At 41.9% G+C, this 19,888-nt stretch overlaps 1 protein-coding gene across 1 annotated transcript in view; it reads right to left on the reverse strand.

Moving 5' to 3' along the window:
* RORB (RAR related orphan receptor B) overlaps window positions 1-19,888 on the reverse strand; it is a 289,832-nt gene that overhangs the window by 55,451 nt on the left and 214,493 nt on the right. The window contains exon 2 of the mRNA XM_040356221.1: window positions 7,221-7,306. Within this exon, the coding sequence (XP_040212155.1) occupies window positions 7,221-7,306 (86 nt within the window). The remainder of the gene's footprint in view (window positions 1-7,220; window positions 7,307-19,888) is intronic.

A 19,888-nucleotide genomic window follows, 5' to 3' on the forward strand; every position in this document is an offset into this window, starting at 1 on the left:
TGTCTGTTCAGGAACTGTTTGAATTAGATTTGGAGAGCTTTACAGTGTGCTTCAAGTTGAGAGATTAATTGGTGTTGCCTCCTGGATTAAAAGACCAGAGTTTAGTGAGTAAGTGAGTGAAAAACTTATATAGCGCAACACATGCGAACTGAATCGCCTCAGGGCGCTTGGTATCTATTCCCTACTCTATTTAGCCTTCAGAATAGATGGGTTTTGAGTTTTTTCCTGAAGGCCTGGTGATTCACTTCCGTTCGGATGCTGGTTGGTAGAGCGTTCCACAGTCTAGGTCCTTGGACTGCAAATCTTCGTTCTCCTTTGGACTTTTATCTGGCCTTGGGTATCTGGAGTAGTTTTTGGTTAGTGGAGTGGAGAACGCGATTGGGATTGTGACATTCTAATTTTTCACATAGATATTGGGGGGCACTTCCTTGAACACACTTATGCGTCGGACAAAGTGTCTTAAACGTAATTCTGTCTTTTACTGGCAACCAGTGAAGGGATCTTAGGGAGGGCGAGATTGATTCCCAGGGTTTTTTTCCAGTCACAAGTCATGCCGCCGTATTTTGAACAACTTGTAGACGAGCGATTTGGTACTTTGGGAAGGGCATTTGCATAGTCGAGTCTGGAGTTGATTAACGTTCCCACCACGACTGCTGTGTCCTCTTTCAGGATAAAGGGAACGAGTCTACGTAGCATGCGCAGCAGATGGTGGGAACCGCTGACTACTGAACTTATTTGTGCATCCATTGTCATGTTGGAGTCAAAAGTGACTCCAAGACTTTTGACTTTGGTGCTTGGGACGATGGTTTGTCCCAGAATGGGTGGGGGTGTCCATGTTGTTGTGGGAAGTCTCTTACGGTTGGCGTGGAACAGAAGAAGTTCAGTTTTTGAGCCATTGAGTTTAAGGTAACTCTCTGTCATCCAATTTTCTATCAAAGTAAGGCATTTCTCTAGTCCGAGATAATGATCCTTTTTGTTGCTGATGCGAAAGTAGAGTTGGGTATCATCCGCGTAGGAATGGTAGAGTAACTTCTAGTTACTGATGATTTCGAGGAGAGGGCGGAGATAGATATTGAATAGTACAGGCGACAAGGGGGATCCCTGAGGGACTCTGCATGACACTGTGCGTTTTTCAGAAGTGAAAGGACCTAGTTTCACTATTTGAGATCGGTTTTCCAAAAAGGAGGAGAACCAGGGTAAATCCGAGTCTGCGACTCTAGCTACTTCAGCTAGGCGCGTCAGCAGTAATTTGTGGTCTACTGTATCAAAAGTTGTGCTTAGGTCCAACAGTACTAGAAGACAAGATTCTCCTTCGTCTGCTGCTTCAAGAGCGTCATCCCATATTTTGAGAAGCGCTGTTTCTGTCCCGTGACCAGGGCGTAAACCCGATTGAAGTGGATCCAGTAGTTTGTGGGTGTCTAAATTAGTTTAGAGTAAAGTATTCTTTCAGGGCTGAAGCAGAAGGGAAGGTCACTGAGTAATTAGTCATTAATAAAGAGTCTTTAATAGACTAGTGACTGCCTGGAGACATAGAGATCAGATCATGGGCGGACCGTGAAATATTTACACTGAAGAGATGTAGTAGGAGTATGGGACAAAACTGTTATTACAGAAACCAAAAATGGTACCAAAAATGTGTATATATTTGCCTTGAGAGATAAAGTACATTCCCCTCATACATAGGTTAGACCATGGTGGGCTAAGAGAATGTGGGAAAACGAATATGGGTTTATCATTATAGGCAGGGGGTCTTTGGAGGAATGTAGGGCGAGGTTAGAGTTTTTGCACAATAGTAAGATACCTGGTGTATGGGAGGAAAGTACTTGGAGGAGATGGAAAAAAGAGGAAGGGCTTATCTGAGTTTAAGGCATAGTCTGTAGCATTGGTGACTGATGTATCTTGAAATGTGCCGATATTGTCAGTAGGAATGACAGATTTCTTTGTGTCAAGAGAATTGATAGGATTTTTTTTTTTAATGCAATAGCTAACAGGGACAAGTTCTAAGGTAACAGCCCTTTTTTAGCACACACCAGTTTTTATAGTGGAAGAGAGCATACTTTTTAGGCAGTGCAATGAAAGTGCTACAGCCCTGATCAAAGTTAAAACTGGAGGTCCAGGTCTGGCGGTATAGTATATTTGTTTAGGTGCAGGGCGCAAACATGACACAGGTACACACTGCTAGTGTGTTCAAAAGTGTAACAGAGAGCTCAACATTTAGTAAACAGTGTGGTAAGCACCTGGTTGATTCTGTTATTTTATGCTCATCACGGTTACAGTGCACATGCATCCCCATATACATTATTTTACATTCTGATATGTTAAGGCCCATTCAGCTATGTTATAATGCAGCTGTTGGTGTGTGGCCGCAGTGCATTGCGATGTTGTGGATTGCGTTGCGCCATGCTGAGCTTATAAAGTACTGCATGTCAAACTTTTTTCAGTGCACACCACCACACCGCACAGGTATGAACTGAGCCAATTGTAAACAAGGCGTAAACTGGCCCTTAAAAAACAAATGCTATTGAACACATTTTTATTTTACTGTCACTTCTAAAACAAATGTCCAATATTATACACATGCACAGTATTAATAAATTGTAATTTGCAAATTTCTTTTTAAGTAATTCCTTCACTTATCTTTACCTCATTCCTACTAAGAAGCAATTTTCCAGAATGTTGTGTATACTTCTATCACATAGCCATTTGCCTTTAATCTTTCAAAATCTTTAATCTTGCTAAATCAATTGATTTTGTTGCTATTTAATAGGAAAGTAGCTCTTTTTATTTAGAGGTTTTGTAGGCATGATGTCACAGTTACTTGACACCTTTGGATAAGCAAATAATCAAAGGACTGATACCTGTGGCTATATTTAAAAATAGTAATAATGCTTTATGAGCGACTCATTTTCCAGTTGCTAACATATATTAGATTGCAGTCTAGTGAGAAATAATCTAAACATCAAACTGAAAGTTTATAAGCTTTATACCACAAACACATTTAAGATCCCTTTCACACTGAGGGCGTCTTGCAGGCGCTATAGCGTTAAAGATTGCGCTCTGAAATCCGCCCTCAAACAGCTGCTCCATTGTCTCCAGTGTGAAAGCCAGAGGGCTTTCACACTGGAGCAGTGTGCTAGCAGGACGGTAAAAAAAAGTCCTGCTAGCCGCATCTTTGGAGCAGTGAAGGAGCAGTGTTTTTACTGCTCTTCCACCGCTGCTGCCCATTGAAATCAATAAGATAGCACGGCTATATCGTCCACAATGCGCTGCATGAGCAGCGCATTGCGGGCAGGTTTTAACCCTTTCTCGGACGCTAACAGGGGTTAAAACTGTCCCGCTAGCGGCCAAAATGCGCCGCAAATCTGTCCATATAGCTTCGCCGGTAAAAATAGTGGCGTTTTACCGCCAACGCTATGGGCAGCTCAGTGTGAAAGGGGTCTTAGAAACAAGAAATTCGGCAGATCACTTAAGACTGCCATTACAAATCATGGGCCCTTGTACAACATGTCTGTCAGACCCCCACCATGCTTTACTGAAGACAGCATTGACTCTCTCAATGCAACCCCATGATCTCCTTTATTGAATTATTACTCAGATTATTATATAACAGTTCCTCTACAACATATGGCAGAAGTTGTAATCCTGTCATTTCAACATTACCAGTGAGTCCAAGTTTATGGTCACCAGCCTGTTTAATGCCCCAGGGAAACTCAGTCTTCCATTATTTGCCATGGTAGCCTTCATCTCCTCCCAGTGGAATGAAGGGAGAAGGGTGAAGAACAAACACAGGGTACTCTGGTCACATCACTTCCTAATCTGGACCCCTTAACCTCTTTCTCGCCAATCCAGTAAACATGCTGTTGTGATTCTTCTTCTTTGGGTTTAAATAACAAATGCTTTATTTTCAAAGACTTTCCATTCTGTACAGTGTACAAATCACATGCAGCCCCTGCTACACCTAGTGTCCCTGCTAACCCAGTTGTTCTTGGGAAAGGTACAGTAGTAGTGCCTGCAACCCTCCCCCCCCCCACACACACTGATTTGTTGGCCCCGAGATCACTTCTTAAAGTGGTTGTATACTCAATAATTTTATTTATTTATTTTTTACACCTGAAAGGCAAAATGCATAATGAGCTAGTATGCACCACATACTAGCTCATTATGAAATACTTACCTTGGAACGAGGTGTAGAGAACTTACCTGGTCCATGCCGAAGCGAGATGTCATCTTGCCTCAGGGTGTCTTCCGGTGCTGTGATTGGCTGGAGCGGCGATGTCGTCACTCCCGCGAGACTTCATTCCGGCAAGGTCCGGCGGCTGCCGACCTTTTAGCCGAGGATCCTTGCTGCGCATGCATCGCTGCAATCAGCAGGGCATTGCGAGGGGAATATCTCCTGAAAACCGTACAGGTTTATGAGATATTCTTTATACCTACAGATACGCCTTATTATAGGCTTACCTGTAGGTAAAAGTGGTAGTAGACTTTACTACCACTTTACAGTTTAAATCCAGAGATTTTTTTGTTAGTTTTGCAATAAGGGAGGGAGGTTTTCCAGTTTTGGTTCCCATCTGGTAAATTTTCACAAATTGTCTGCCCTTCTACAAATGCTAGTTGCTTGGCTGCTTTTGCTGACCCACTAAAATACTTTCAAACACTGTCCTGGACAAGTATACAGACAGGGAAGCCCTTAAGTGCATTCTTGCACTGTCAGCGATTCAAAGTTTCCAGAGAGTAAGGAAATGGCCAATAAACTAGCATTTCAGGAAAGCTTAGCAGTGACAACCTCCGTGGTTTATACATGACAGAATTATTTTAAAGACTGGTGCATGCACAATTTGTCAAGAAAAGGGGATGAATGCTAATCAGTGGCAGACTCAAAGAATCTTTCCATCGTGTTTAATGTCTCTACGTGAAAAAATTGCACTTATTACTTTCAAAAATTCTAGTTAGTGATAGCAAGGTCACCTTGCTGATTATTGCAAGAGGGTGGCTGATTTGAGCTTCCCTTAAGATAATAAAGAAGGGTGGGCTTAAGGTGTAAGCAATAATAAGCATTCGTGAGAGAAAGAAGTGATTGTTGCTGGGTCATATGGGCAACATTGTATAAACATGATGCATGGGATTTTTACTATAATGACCAATTACAGCAGTAGAATATAACACATAGTAATGATCTAGTCTAGTCAACTTGTTATAATCTAAGGGTTAAATCCTATTTTGCCTGTGCTCATCATCTTACTTCATATATAGGTAAATGACCCAAACTAATCACATTTCATATTTGCATATTGGATTTTCTTATATCATTTGAGAATGTATTCTTTTCCTGTGGCCTGTCTGCTATTCTTGTAGAAGCTTCAGTCTGCCCACTGTTGATGAAGCAGAGGATGTCTACAGCAGAATTACATGTAACCACGACCCCCCTCCTCCTCAGTGAAAAAAAGTAGTAACATAATGATGACACATTTATGATGTGCTAGCATTAATATGCATCTGAACAAATCCACTCCTACCCTTTACTGTATTCTAAAGGTGGTCATTTCTGTACTCGGAGGCTCAAAGCAAGCTAATGTTTTGCTCCTAAGGCTGGTGTCACATTTGAGATTCTGTCCTTGGACAAAACTAACTAGGGACAGCATTGCAAAAAGTCCACCCACCGTCTCCAAAGGAGTTGCTCCCTTGCTTGCCGAACAAACAAGATGAGCTCAATTACTGCTGATCTGAAAGCCTTTATACAAGATAAACAGCTGCCACTCAAACTGGCAATTTTTCAACTGGTATCATGGAGGGACAGTTCCCCTAGGTGCAACTGCCCATTATACCTAGGTAAAGTGACAGTTGTCTCTCAGTAATACCAAAAGCAGAATTACCAGTGTGGCAGCAGATATCCTGCATAAGAGCTCTTATATTGAAGAAGCCATGTAACTGTCTACTAAAGCTACCTGAAGATGGCTTTGAAAGGTGTTTTAACCAGTCAAGCATCTGACTTTCAAGGCCAACTGATATTAAGTATGGGGTGTTTGTAGTATTTGTAGTGGGACTATATCGCTATGTATGTCTATTGTGTCTGCTTGATCTGAAAATTGAACAGATCAAATCTGGTCACCTACAATTGGGCAGCTCTATGTGAATAGATAAACAAGAGTCTTAAAAAGAAAACACTGGGAGCAGGCAGGTTTTGTTATTGCAGAAGAGACAATCTCTTTTGCAACACAATAAACCTACCTGCCCCCTGACATTCTTCTGTGGAATGCACACTGAGCTGTGCATGCACAGCTTTGACATGTACCAAACTGACTGCACTCCTGTGCATGTACAGGAGTAAGGTCATCCTGCACCAGAAAAACACGATTACCAAACACTGGCACACAGAAGAAGAGGGTGAGAAGATGCTTAAACCATAGAGGGACCTCACAGGCATTTGACTGTTGAAGCAAAGGTATGTATGTATTGAACTGTTGAAGCAGATGTAAGTATTCTGGAAATTATATCCATTTTAATTCTCAACTACAGCAATTTTTTTTCTTGGCTTCAGCTGGACCTCTGTAAGGTTGTTATTGCCTTCTGTGTTCTGTTCCGGAGATTTCCCCCTACTTTCTATCTGGACATGCAGTGACAGGAAACCTATGAAGGTCTTTACAGCGCTAATGAATGTAAATGTAATAAACAGCCAAAACAAATTATATCAGTACACCACTTGAATAAAAGAATACAATAAAGTATTTTCTTTCTCAACATAACAATAAATATACATAAGCACTCATTTTATATGTGTTGAGGGCCCTTCATTTCCTGAAGGCCTAGCAAACCTCCTCTTGGTCCACAATCCTGTTTGGTCAGTGAGGCCATGATAGTGCCTGACTAACTCTGAGGCATGGGGGGGGGGGGGGGTGGGGCAAGGGGCCTCAACTTACCTTCTAAAGCTAAACATCACATTTGCTAAATAAAATGCAGCAAGCTTTGGGGGGTTTCTAGGGCATGGCAAAGTATTTGAAAGTATGTACAGGCAGTTCTTGCTGCCTGTCTTTCAAGCCTGCAATCATTGAGGTAGGTTTAACATGAAGATAGCTTCTCTTTAATTCATATTACTTTTCTTTTTATAAACATGATCGTATGTGATGATTATGACAATTATTATTATAAGAAACAGTAAAGGTAGTAGCAAATAATACTTTTCATTACTATCCATCTATGATTCCTTCTCCAGCTTCTCCTCTTACCTTACAGCCTTCACAAGTGATGACACCGTAGTGAATTCCTGAAGATTTATCTCCACAAATTTTGCATGGTATCACTTCAATTTGTGCTGAAAAATAGAGAAGAGACAGCTCAGCTGACAGAGCATTTTCTTATTTAGCTTCCCCTATCCCCGGTCAATGACTAAAGCAGCAGAGTTAGATGATTAAAAAGCAAATGCAACATTTATTATTTTGAAGTGGCAAAGGGATCTTAGTTTTAAGCTCCTCTTCAAATACATAATTTAATAGCAATATCCAATATTTGCCTACTCTAAGACCCAGCACAAATATTTTCCTAATCCCTGTACAATTAAAGTAAACATGTAATGCAACTTGATGTGTGTTTTTGATGTTAATGCTTTGCTCTGTGTGCGAATGTTTATATCAGTAAAATAGTTTATGCTATTATTTACTTGTTTTTCCTAATAACAGTCATTGCAAAGGAAAACAAACAGTGCTTAAAATAATGCAATCAGTGTCCAATTCATCTTCCCTGTATTATAATCGAGAGGGATTATTTCACTATGAACAATGTGATGGTGTATTATAGAGTTCTGCCTCACAACAGCCTCCTTGCATTCTGTCTGCGGATTGCACCCGTATAGATACTAGAACATAGCGATTGTGTTCTTGCCTGAGAGGCATTTATGCTTTGTGTCAATGCAGGACAATTGCAGGGACGTGTAACTGAAAACTCCTGTTATTAATTGTACAAGGTGAAAAGAAGCTATTGCTTTCCTAGAAACATCTTGAATTACTGTAACTAACACTCTCAGTACCAAGTTTCCTTTGCAGTGTTAATGAGAGTCACAGTCTCTAACATTTCCTTCACAATGCATGTCTAATCGTGTAGGATTGCAACATTTTCAGTGGTCTTGAACCATGCTGTCAACAATTCCGTTTACTTTTTTTGCCAGCACCCTGCCAGAGGAAAGACAACGTGCAACTCCATCGCTAACACATAATCGTTTTGTTTAGAAAATATCTAAAACAACATGTGAGGTGTGCATATACAAACAGCGCAAATTGAAAGCTTTTGTTTTCCTACCAGGGACTGAAAACACTTGTATAACTTTATATTTTGTAATAAATAAGGGGGTTGTATGATTTGTAATAAACAAAGGCCTATGATTCTTAAAGCCCAACTCCTGACAAAAATGAAATTTAAGGAGCGCATTGTGTGTCAGGTTACTTACTCCTCCTTGATTCCAAGCACCTCTTTTCAAGCCAACCTGCAGTGTAATGCATCACAGTTTATTCTATGAGGCAAGTTAGTTTTATGCCCCGGGGGCCAGAAATTTCTCCCTGCTGGTTATCTTCTATGGGCACTGCTCTCCCCACTGACCCTATAAGTTCCCCTGCCTCTGGAGCCTATGAGAACACCTGGCAACTGGAAGTGTCACTTCCACCAAGAGGTGTCCACATCACGCAGGCTGTGATGTAGACACCTGAGGAAGACAGAATTATCATTTGAACACGGCTTTGGGTAAGTGAAATGGGCATTTGGATATTTTTTTTTTCATACCAGTGGTTAGTTAGAGAGGAGTAGGAGGTGCAGCTGGGGGTTGCTAAAATCCTAGAGTTGGGTTTAAAAATGGAACTAAACATACATTTTCAGAAACTGTGAGCACACAGGCTTTTTATTGCAGAAGAGACACTCTATTAGCTGGATTCAGGTAGGGGTGCGCATCTTTGCGGCGGCGTAGCGTATCGTATTAAAACTACGCCGCCGTAAGTCAGAGAGGCAAGTACTGTATTCACAAAGTACTTGCCTCCTAAGTTACGGCGGCGTAGCGTGAATAGGCCGGCGTAAGCCCACCTAATTCAAATGAGGATGTGGGGGGTGTGTTTTATGTATATTAACTGTGACCCGACGTGATTGACGTTTTTAACGAACGACGCATGCGTCGTCCGTGTACATATCCCAGTGTGCATTGCTCCAAAGTACGCCGCAAGGACGTATTGGTTTCGACGTAGACGTAAATTACGTCCAGCCCTATTCACGGACGACTTACCCAAACAACGTAAATTTTTCATATTTCGATGCGGGAACGACGGCCATACTTAACATTGACTAGTCCAGCTATTTGATGGAATAACTTTACGCCTAAAAATGTCTTGCGTAAACGGCGTATCTTTACTGCGACGGGCGCACGTACGTTCGTGAATAGGCGTATCTAGTTATTTACATATGTTACGCCGAACTCAATGGAAGCGCCACCTAGCGGCCAGCCTAAATATTGCACCCTAAGATACGACTGCGCAGGCTGTCGCATCTTCGATAGGTTTAAGTGTATCTCAGTTTGAGAATACACTTAAACTTAGGACGGTGCAGATTCCGAGTTAGGTCGGCGTATCTACTGATACGCCGGCCTAACTCTCTCTGAATCCACCTATATGTCATTGAATTCAATTAATCAAATGTACAGATAAGAATTTTCATCCAAATGTTTGTACAGTTTTTCTTTTTTTTGAGACGTGCTCAGGTTATTCAATATTGACTTCAATTGTGTCCATACAACCTCTGTGTGCGCATCCATTGTGCTGCCTACATGCATCTCCGAGGTGGATTCACATGCAACAGACAGTGACTCAGATCAGAGCAAGGATCTGATCCCCCGTCTGAAGGGGTCCTCATAAGAATACATTTTATTCAGATGTTTTAACGTGTGCAATGCCAAACAGACAAGTGCAAGTGGACACCACTGGTTCTCTGAACCCTACAAGCAGTGGGATGTGGGGCAAGGGTGGTCCTCTGGCTGCAGCACAATGCAGCCAGGGCTTTTGTGACCTTGAAATAGCCAATTACACATATCGTTATACACATGACATAATCAGTAACTAAGCAGAGGAGATATATTGTATAGAATTGTATTATAAAGAACCAGCCATGAATGGGTGTATCCAAGTATTCAGCCTCAAATGTGTAGTCTTTCTTATGAAAGACTTAAATTAGCCTTGTATAGCTTCATTGTATTAGCCTAAGTATGAATATTTACCTTGAATCATGGAGTGAGAGATCTCCTAAATCCTGCCAGTAGCTGCCCTGACAACTCTTTGACCAAATACACTGTCTCAAAACTTGGATGCAAAACAATATTAAATAGCAGAGGCAAATACGACTGTAAATAAAGCAACTAAAGGACTCTGGAATTTGGTGCTGTTATGTAAATTCTTATGTTTACTGACATTATGTGAGGTCTGACAGGTTACAAGCCAGCAAATGTCAGGTGTCCTCTTACCTCCTAACTTAAAGTGTTAAAGTTATCTCAACACTTCATATTCCGGATCTGTGCATGCTGTATCATGTACTTGTATGAGAAAGTATCCTGTTTTCTTTGTATTGCTTCCTTTATGTGAAATCCCTGGTGTTCCTGCCAGTCCCCCTGCTTGCCTATTAAAAACTGACCCCACTAAGCAGGAGAACACACCATGGTCAGTTATCTAGCTATGCTGGGAACTCAGTGTACTATACTCCAATGATCAGATTAGTTCTGACACTCCCCTGCTGCACAGCTATTCACTGGGAGGCTTAGTGTGCTGTTGCGTGTCCTCCACCAGCTCTCACGCAGCTGAGAACAGAGGGAATGTGATCACTTCTAAAAAAGAGGAAAAAAAGTATTTATAATTTTTTTTTATAGGTATATATATCTAAAATAGAAATGAAAGGCAAAACATTTTTGTATAAACTGAGTAGGTTGTTTTAGAGCCAGTTCACACAGGGGCGACTCATCAGGCGACTCAGCTGCCTGACAAGTCGTACTCCGCTCTATTCAATAGAACCATTCTATCAGGAGCGACGCAAGTCACTCAGACTTAGAAAAAGGTTCTTGCACGACTTTGGGGGCGACTTTCCTTTAAGAGGAAATAAACAAAGCTCAATTACAATGTAGAAGACAGATAGAAATCACACATAAATACACCTATCCCAAGATAAAAATGTAAGCTTGAATACTCAGGTTCGTGCGTAAGGCAATCTGTGACTGGTTCTGTTTAATATGCTTAACAGTATTAATAAAACATGTCATTTGAGTGCTATTTTTCACGAGTGGATTGCTTCTCAGGGGCATTTTGATACAATGAAAAAAACTTGCATGTAACAAACCTGAACTGGCGATGCTATAAAAGAGCTCACAGTCACGTGCCTACTTGTTCCAAAGGGGAGTAGGTTTGCTCAGGGTGTCAATGTAACTCACGTCATGAAGTGATCATTATTAAAATATACTCCTTGAACCAATGTGAACTATGATACAGTGTGTGTGTTTATAACGCAATAAAATATTGTGTGTGTACAGTATGCAGTATACTCTATATAAATATGTTTCTTCCATAAATGTGAATTTTTTTTCTTTTGGCTTCGTGCAGCTTTTTAGGAAGATTACATTTATTTCACTATGCATTAGAGTGCTATTAATTAAATATGTTGTGGCTGTAGCTTGGTGCATCTATAACTTAAAGTACTATAATGTGGTTGTGCATAGACATGTTTTATGTAAATGTGTCTTATGAGCTGACAGAGGTTGAACACCTCTAATCTAGCCTTATAAAGGAAAATCTGACATAGAAAGACACACATGGATGCCCACATAAATCAGAGATGACTCAAGTTCTAAGGTTATGGCATTGCAAAAGTAAGAAGTATGAATATCAGATATAATAAGGGAGAACACACAGGATAGTATAATGAAAGAGTAAAGCTAAAATAACAGAGAAGCATGTAAGGTATAATAATTAAAACATATCCTCAGCATTGAAGAGCAAATGAGATACTGTGGAAACAAATTCAGTAAGGAAGTTGCTTATGTTGACAAGCTGTTGCTCAAACCAATCAATTCTTTATGGCTTCAGGAACCCTACTACAAAATAAAAAAAATGGCGTGGGGGTTCCCCCAAAATCCATACCAGACCCTTATCTGTGCGCGCAACCTGGCAGGCTGCAGGAAAAGGGGGGTGGATGAGAGAGCACCCCCTGATTTCCTGAACAATACCAGGCCATATGCCCTTAAAGTGGTAGTAAACTCTTTACTACCACTTTTACCTACAGGTAAGCCTATAATAAGGCTTACCTGTAGGTATAAAGAATATCTCCTAAACTTGTACGATTTAGGAGATATTCCCCTCGCAATGCTCCGTTGATTGCAGCAGCGCATGCGCAGCGGGGATCCTCGGCTAAAGGGCCGGCAGCCGCTGGACCTTGCCGGAATCAAGTCTCCTGTGTGCATGCACATAGCGCTGGAGCGGCGTCACCCGGAAGACACGCCGAGTCAAGATGACATCTCGCTCGGCGTGGACCAGGTAAGTTTTCCACACCTCGTTCCAAGGTAAGTATTTCATAATGAGCTAGTATGCGGTGCATACTAGCTCATTATGCCTTTTGCCTTTCAGGTGTAAAAAAAAAAAACTTTTGCAGGTATACAACCGCTTTAACATGTGGTCCCCCTCAAAGCACCTTGTCCCCATGTTGATAGGGAGAAGGGCCTCATCCCCACAACCCTTGCCGGAGGGTTGTGGGGGCCTATCGGAATCTGGATCCCGGCCCTCCCTATGTGAATGGGTATGCAGTATCGGGTACATTGTACCCCTACTCATTCACCATAAAAAGTGCCAAAAATGTAAAAATGACAGGAGACAGTTTTAGACAATTTATAAAAAAAAGAAAAAAAAATGTCCTGCTATGTAAATCCATATTCAATCACAGCCCCAACAGTCCCAGAGAAAAGAAAAACGGAAAAACTCTGCCTCGTGGAAGGCGTCCCCGCGACTGCAGCCTTTTTGCAAGGGCAGGGCCATCCGTTGACGTGAATGGCTGACCCCCCCCCCCCCCTCTGTCGAAACGTAGTTATTTAAGAGCTGTCATCGCAAAAAGGCTGCAGGCGGCCCATCGAGGTTTTCCAATATTTTTTTTTGGTCCGTCATATGCTGTGATTAAACATAGATGGACATTGTGGGACACTTTTTTATTTTTTACTAAAGGAATTTTCAAAAACTGTCTCTTGTCATTTTTATTTATTTTTTTGACACTTTTTTGGTGAATAAGTAGGGGTATAATGTATTCCGATACCCATTCACATGGTGGGGGGGGGCCGGGATCTGACATGAAGGGCCTGGTATGGATTTTGGGGGGACCCCCACACCATTTTTTTTATTTTGGCACGGGGTTTCCCTTAACCACTTAACCACCAGCCGCCGTCTACAAACGGCGGCAAGGTGGTTGCTTAACTGGGGGTCGCCGTTCTGAAACGGCGCCCACCAGAAGCAGTAATGCGCGCCGCCTCGGGCGCGCACACAGAAAATTCTGTGCGCGCCGGGTCTATGAGACCCGGCGCTACACAGATCACGGTAACTGACCGGCAACGCCGGTCTTTTACCATGTGATCGCGCCGTCCAATGACGGCGCGACCACAGGTAAACAAACCGGCGTCATTTGATGACGCCGGTTCCTCCCTCCTCTCGCTGTACCGATCGGTACAGTGTGAGAGGAGAGCGCGGATGGCAGCAGCAGTGTGGGATGGATCTGTGACTATTGCAGTCACAGATCCATCCATCCCTGCTCAGCCATCCCTGCATTAACCCCTGCAATACTCTGCCTTCCCTGCGCAATACTCTGCAATGCTCTGCCTTCCCTGCAATACCCCCGCGCAATACTCTGCAAAACACCCGCGCAATACTCTGCAAAACACCCGCGCAATACTCTGCAAAACACACCCGCGCAATACTCTGCAAACACCCGCGCAATACTCTGCAAAACACCCGCGCAATACTCTGCAAAACACCCGCGCAATACTCTGCAAAACACCCGCGCAATACTCTGCAAAACACCCGCGCAATACTCTGCAATACCCCCGCGCAATACTCTGCAAAACACCCGCGCAATACTCTGCAAAACACCCGCGCATTACTCTGCAATACCCCCGCGCAATACTCTGCAAAACACCCGCGCAATACTCTGCAAAACACCCGCGCAATACTCTGCAAAACACCGCGCAATACTCTGCAAAAAACACCCGCGCAATACTCTGCAAAACACACCGCGCAATACTCTGCAATACCCCCGCGCAATACTCTGCAATACCCCCCCCCAATACTCTGCAGTACCCCTTGCGCAATACTCTGCAATACCCCCGCGCAATACTCTGCAATACCCCCGCGCAATACTCTGCAATACCCCCGCGCAATACTCTGCAATACCTCCGCGCAATACTCTGCAATTCCCCCGCGCAATACTCTGCAATACCCCCGCGCAATACTCTGCAGTACCCCCTGCCAGTACTCTGCAGTACCCCCTGCGCAATACTCTGCAATACCCCCCGCGCAATACTCTGCAATACCCCCGCGCAATACTCTGCAGTACCCCCCCGCGCAATACTCTGCAGTACCCCCGCGCAATACTCTGCAATACCCCACTCGCAATACTCTGCAATACCCCACGCACAATACTCTGCAATACCCCACGCACAATACTCTGCAATACCCCACGCACCAATACTCTGCAATACCCCACGCACAATACTCTGCAATACCCCACGCACAATACTCTGCAATACCCCACGCACAATACTCTGCAATACCCCACGCACAATACTCTGCAATACCCCCGCACCAATACTCTGCAATACCCCGCACCAATACTCTGCAATACCCCCGCACCAATACTCTGCAATACCCCGCACCATACTCTGCAATACCCCCCACACAATACTCTGCAATACCCCCCACACAATACTCTGCAATACCCACGCACAATACTCTGCAATACCCCACGCACAATACTCTGCAATACCCCGCACCATACTCTGCAATACCCCCCACACAATACTCTGCAATACCCCCGCACCAATACTCTGCAATACCCCCGCACCAATACTCTGCAATACCCCGCCACCAATACTCTGCAATACCCCCGCACCATACTCTGCAATACCCCCGCACCCATACTCTGCAATACCCCCACACCAAAACTTTGCAATACCCCGGCCAATACTTTTCAATACCAGAAAATACTCTGGGGAAAAAAATGTGTTTTAACCACTTCCCGCCCACGTCATATGAGGTCCTTGACTTTGTGCAGGGATATCTAAATGATGCCTGCAGCTACAGGCATCATTCAGATATCATTTTTTTCAGCCGGCGATTCTCTACACCATAAGAACGATCATGGCGGCTGTTCCGCCTCTTGATCGTTCTTACGGGAGGCAAAAAGGGACGTCCCCACTCCCTTCGCCCTCCGGTGCTTCTTCTGACTCACCGCTGCGATCGAAGCCAGGATCGTTTTTTTTCTTGTTTTTTTTCTTGTTTTTTTCCAAGCTTCCCAGCCTAGAGGTGAGATGTGGGGTCTTATTGACCCCATATCTCACTGTAAAGAGGACCTGTCATGCTATATTCCTATTACAAGGGATGTTTACATTCCTTGTAATTGGAATAAAAGTGATCAAAACATTATTTTTGGGGAAAAAACGTGTCAAACTAAAATAAATTAAGTAAAATGAACAATAAAAATAAAAAATAAATATTTAAAGCGCCCCTGTTCCCGCGTGCTCGTATACAGAAGCGAATGTGTACGTAAGTCCCGCCACATATGAAAACTGAGTTCAAACCACACATGTGGGGTATCGCTAGCGAACGTTAGAGCGAGAGCAATCATTTTGGCCCCAGACCTCCTCTGTAACTAAAAACATGTAACCAGTAAAACATTTAAAACGTCACTATGGGGATTTTTAAGTAGCGAAGTTTGGCGCCATTCCACAAGCGTGTGCAATATTGAAGGGTGACATGTTGGGTATCTATTTACTCGGCGTAACTTCGGTCTTTCATATTATGCAAAAACATTGGGCTAACTTTAATGTTTTTTATTTTTAAAAAGCACAAAACTGTTTTATTTCCCAAAAAATGCGTTCGAAAAATTGCTGTGCAAATACCATGCGCGATAAAAAGTTGCAACGACCGCCATTGTATTCTCTAGGGTCTTTGCTAAAAGCATATATAATGTTTTGGGGGTTCTATGTAATTTTCTAGCAAATAAATGATGATTTTTACATGTAGGAGAGGAATGTCAGAATTGGTCTGGGTGTTCCAGAACGCCTGATGGTGCTCCCTGCATGTCGGGCCTCTGTATGTGGCCACGCTGTGTAAAAGTCTCACACATGTGGTATCGCCATACTCGGGAGGAATAGCAGAATGTGTTTTGGGGTGTAATTTGTGGTATGCATATGCTGTGTGTGAGAAATAACCTGCTAATATGAAACTTTTGTGAAAAAAAAACAAAAAAAAAAAAAACCTTGATTTTGCAAAGAATTGTGGGAAAAAATGACAACTTCAAAAAACTCACCATGCCTCTTTCTAAATACCTTGGAATGTCTTCTTTCCAAAAAGGGGTCATTTAGGGGGTATTTGTACTTTTCTGGCATGTTAGGGTCTCAAGAAATGGAGAGAGGCCGTCAGTACTTCAGATGTGATCAAATTGATCAATTTTCAGTAATTGGTACCATAGCTTGTAGACCCTATAACTTTCACCCAGACTAAATAATATCCAAATTTTTTTTTTTTTTTTACCAAAGATATGTAGCAGTATACATTTTAGGCCAAATTTATGAAGAAAAATTCATTTTTTGCAAAATCTTATAATAGAAATGAAGAAAAATTCATTTTTTTACAAAATTTTCGTTCTTTTTTCATTTATAGCGAAAAAAATAAAACCGCAGAGGTGATCAAATACCACCAAAGAAAGCTCTATTTGTGGGAAAAAAAGGACAAAAATTTCATTTGGTTACAGTGTTGTATGACTGAGTTATTGTCATTCAAAATGTGAGAGAGCACCGAAAGCTGAAAATTGGTCTGGTTATTAAGGGTGTTTAAGTGCCCAGTTGTCAAGTGGTTAATATTCATACCAGACCCGAAGAGCCTGTTATGGACTGGGGGGACCCATGCTGTTTTTTTTAAATAATTTTCATCCATATTGCCAGGATCCGACAATACATTACAGCCGCAAGCAATTTTAAATGACATTTTGCCTTAAGAAATTACATTTTGTTGTGGTACTGTTATGAACATGGGGCAGATGCGCTACTTTACTAACAGACTAAGGAGACCCCAATATTTCCTTTTTATTGTTTCACTTCAAGCATTATTAAAATCACTGCTCCTGAAAAAAATGCATTTTTTTTTTGCTTTGATACATGTCCTCTGGGGCAGTACCCGAGTCCCAAAAAACTTTTTATGCCAATAACTTGCATATAAGCCTTTAAAATTAGCACTTTTGATTTTTCATGTTCGTGTCCCATAGATCTTAACGGTGTGCGCATGCATTTTTTGCAGCTCATCCCTATTAATCAGTTTATTTCTTTTGAGCACAGGTCATCTGGCCCCACCCAAGCTTATGACTGGACAGTGAAATGAGAAGTAGCACAGTGATGAGCTCATTCCTCTGTCACTCTGCCTATCAGATTTAATCTTGTCAGCACAATATTATTGGCTCTGTGTGCTGCTTCTTCCTTTCACCTTAACCCCGCTATTCAAAGACCAGACTGATACCAGGTTAAATTTAGATACCTACACAGCTCGCATTTAAAGCTGAACACAATTAGACTAAACCAATATTTATCCATTGCACTGCAGTGGGCTCCACTGCAATGGTTGTTTCATTGGGGCCTAGTCACACAATTGTGTTGTTATGTAGCAAAGCTCTTGCATTTTGCAGCACGAACATGAATGGCAATTAGAAAGCCCACTTGCATTCACATTTATGTGTTGTAGTTTAGTTGGAAAGACAAGTTGAAACTATGATCCTATTAACACTTACACATGTGCCTTATGAGGCCCACTGCATGCCCATGAACTGTGTAAATCCAGCTGATGTATATAATTACAGAGCTGTATTCTTTTAAAGCGGTTGTAAAGTTATTTTTTTAACTTTTACCTACAGGTAAGCCTATAATAAGGCTTACCTGTAAGTAAAAAAAAATATCTCCTAAATCTTTATGGTTTAGGAGATATTCCCTTGCAATGAACTGCTGAATGCCCCTCTTTTGGGACTTGTCACAGGTCCCAGAAGATTGCCTGGCCAAAAGCAGAGTGCATCGCGGGTCGGGAATGCGCAATGCGCAATGCACGCTCGATTGTGAAGGCGTAAACTGTCACAGCCGGGGTGCTCACAGTTGCTATGATGGTGCCACAGAAAGGAGGGGGGAGAGGAGCGAGGCTCCGGGTGGCTACATCACTGGACCGTGAGACAGGTGAGTGTCTGTTTATTAAAAGTCAGCAGCTACACTTTTTGTAGCTGCTGACTTTTAATAAACTAAAAAACGGGTGGAACTCCGCTTTGGGTATATATTCTTAAGTATGTAACATGCTTTATCATGATGCATAGGCTTACAGTAAATGGCAACAGGACATCCATTTTTCTGAAGCCTAATGAACTAACCTTCTGCATACATACACATTCAGCAATTGATTGCTTACTGTTTATCTAAATGCAATGGATAGTAATGTCCTTGATATATATTCTCATAATGTAATATTAATAATACCAATAAAAGAACTCCTGGTATTGCATAAAATATTCTTAGATTGCATAAACAAGTAAGTAAGCTATCTGTTGTTTATATATCTAAAGCGGCACATATGTTGTACTCTAACCTTTTCCAAGATACTGGTAATAGCTGAGAGAACGGGCCTGCATGTACTGCCTGAAGGGAAATGGTCAGATTGTACAGAGGCCCTCTCTTGCATGTTAATCTTTCATGCCAAAAGCAGAGGACAGAGCCATCCACCACTCAGGGACACAGGTAGCAGAGGGAAGAAAACACATCATGCCCGGCCAAGCATAATCCTTACAATGCTCCCTGAAGGTAAGAATTTGTAAATATGACTGCTGAAGTCTAAACGTAATAATACAAGGTAAACTACAGCTCTGCTGTGCAGTTTTACATGCACTTTGTGAATGACAATAAATCTAATTAATGCCTTTTTTTCCATACATTCTTCGCAGTGCTCAATGATCTTTGGTCCTGCCCAAGAGGAGCTAAGAACCTTATATCCCAATAACAAACACATACACATACACATATACTGTATATATGAAAACAAACATGCCCAACGAAGCCAATAATCCTACCAGTCTTTTTTGAGTCTAGAAAATAAGTGTTTAAGCTACTTACTGAAAAAGGAGATAAGCAAGTAGAATAAATGCAAAGATATTAACACCATTTATATATAGAATAATTCTGCTTTGTTTTGTCCATTTTGCCTTGAAATCTCTCTGTTTAAGCTAAAATACATACTAAAAACTTGTTTAAAATTGGTTAAAAGGAAACAATTTCTAGTTTTCTGCACAGAGCTGTATGTTTGTTCTGCTGATACTGCACACTTTCCCTAAAGAGATTAGGATTCTAATCCCAAATATTATACTGCGCAGCCCATCTTATATTTGAGCTCATCAGATCCAGTATCCTGCATGTAATCTCCAGCAGCATTACCTAGTGTTTATATAAGCTGCTGCTGTTTGAGCAATGATGACTGAGCTATTTCAATACACTCAGACAAAAAGAAACAAGACATGCTTATACCACCGTATACATGACGTACATGTAGTACTGGGTACTTGAATGTGAGAGCTAAGGTTGAGTGTTCTTTTTAATCAATAAACCCCTCAAGCA

Source organism: Rana temporaria, chromosome 1 (genome assembly GCF_905171775.1).
Source record: "Rana temporaria chromosome 1, aRanTem1.1, whole genome shotgun sequence".
Classification (NCBI taxonomy): domain Eukaryota; kingdom Metazoa; phylum Chordata; class Amphibia; order Anura; family Ranidae; genus Rana; species Rana temporaria.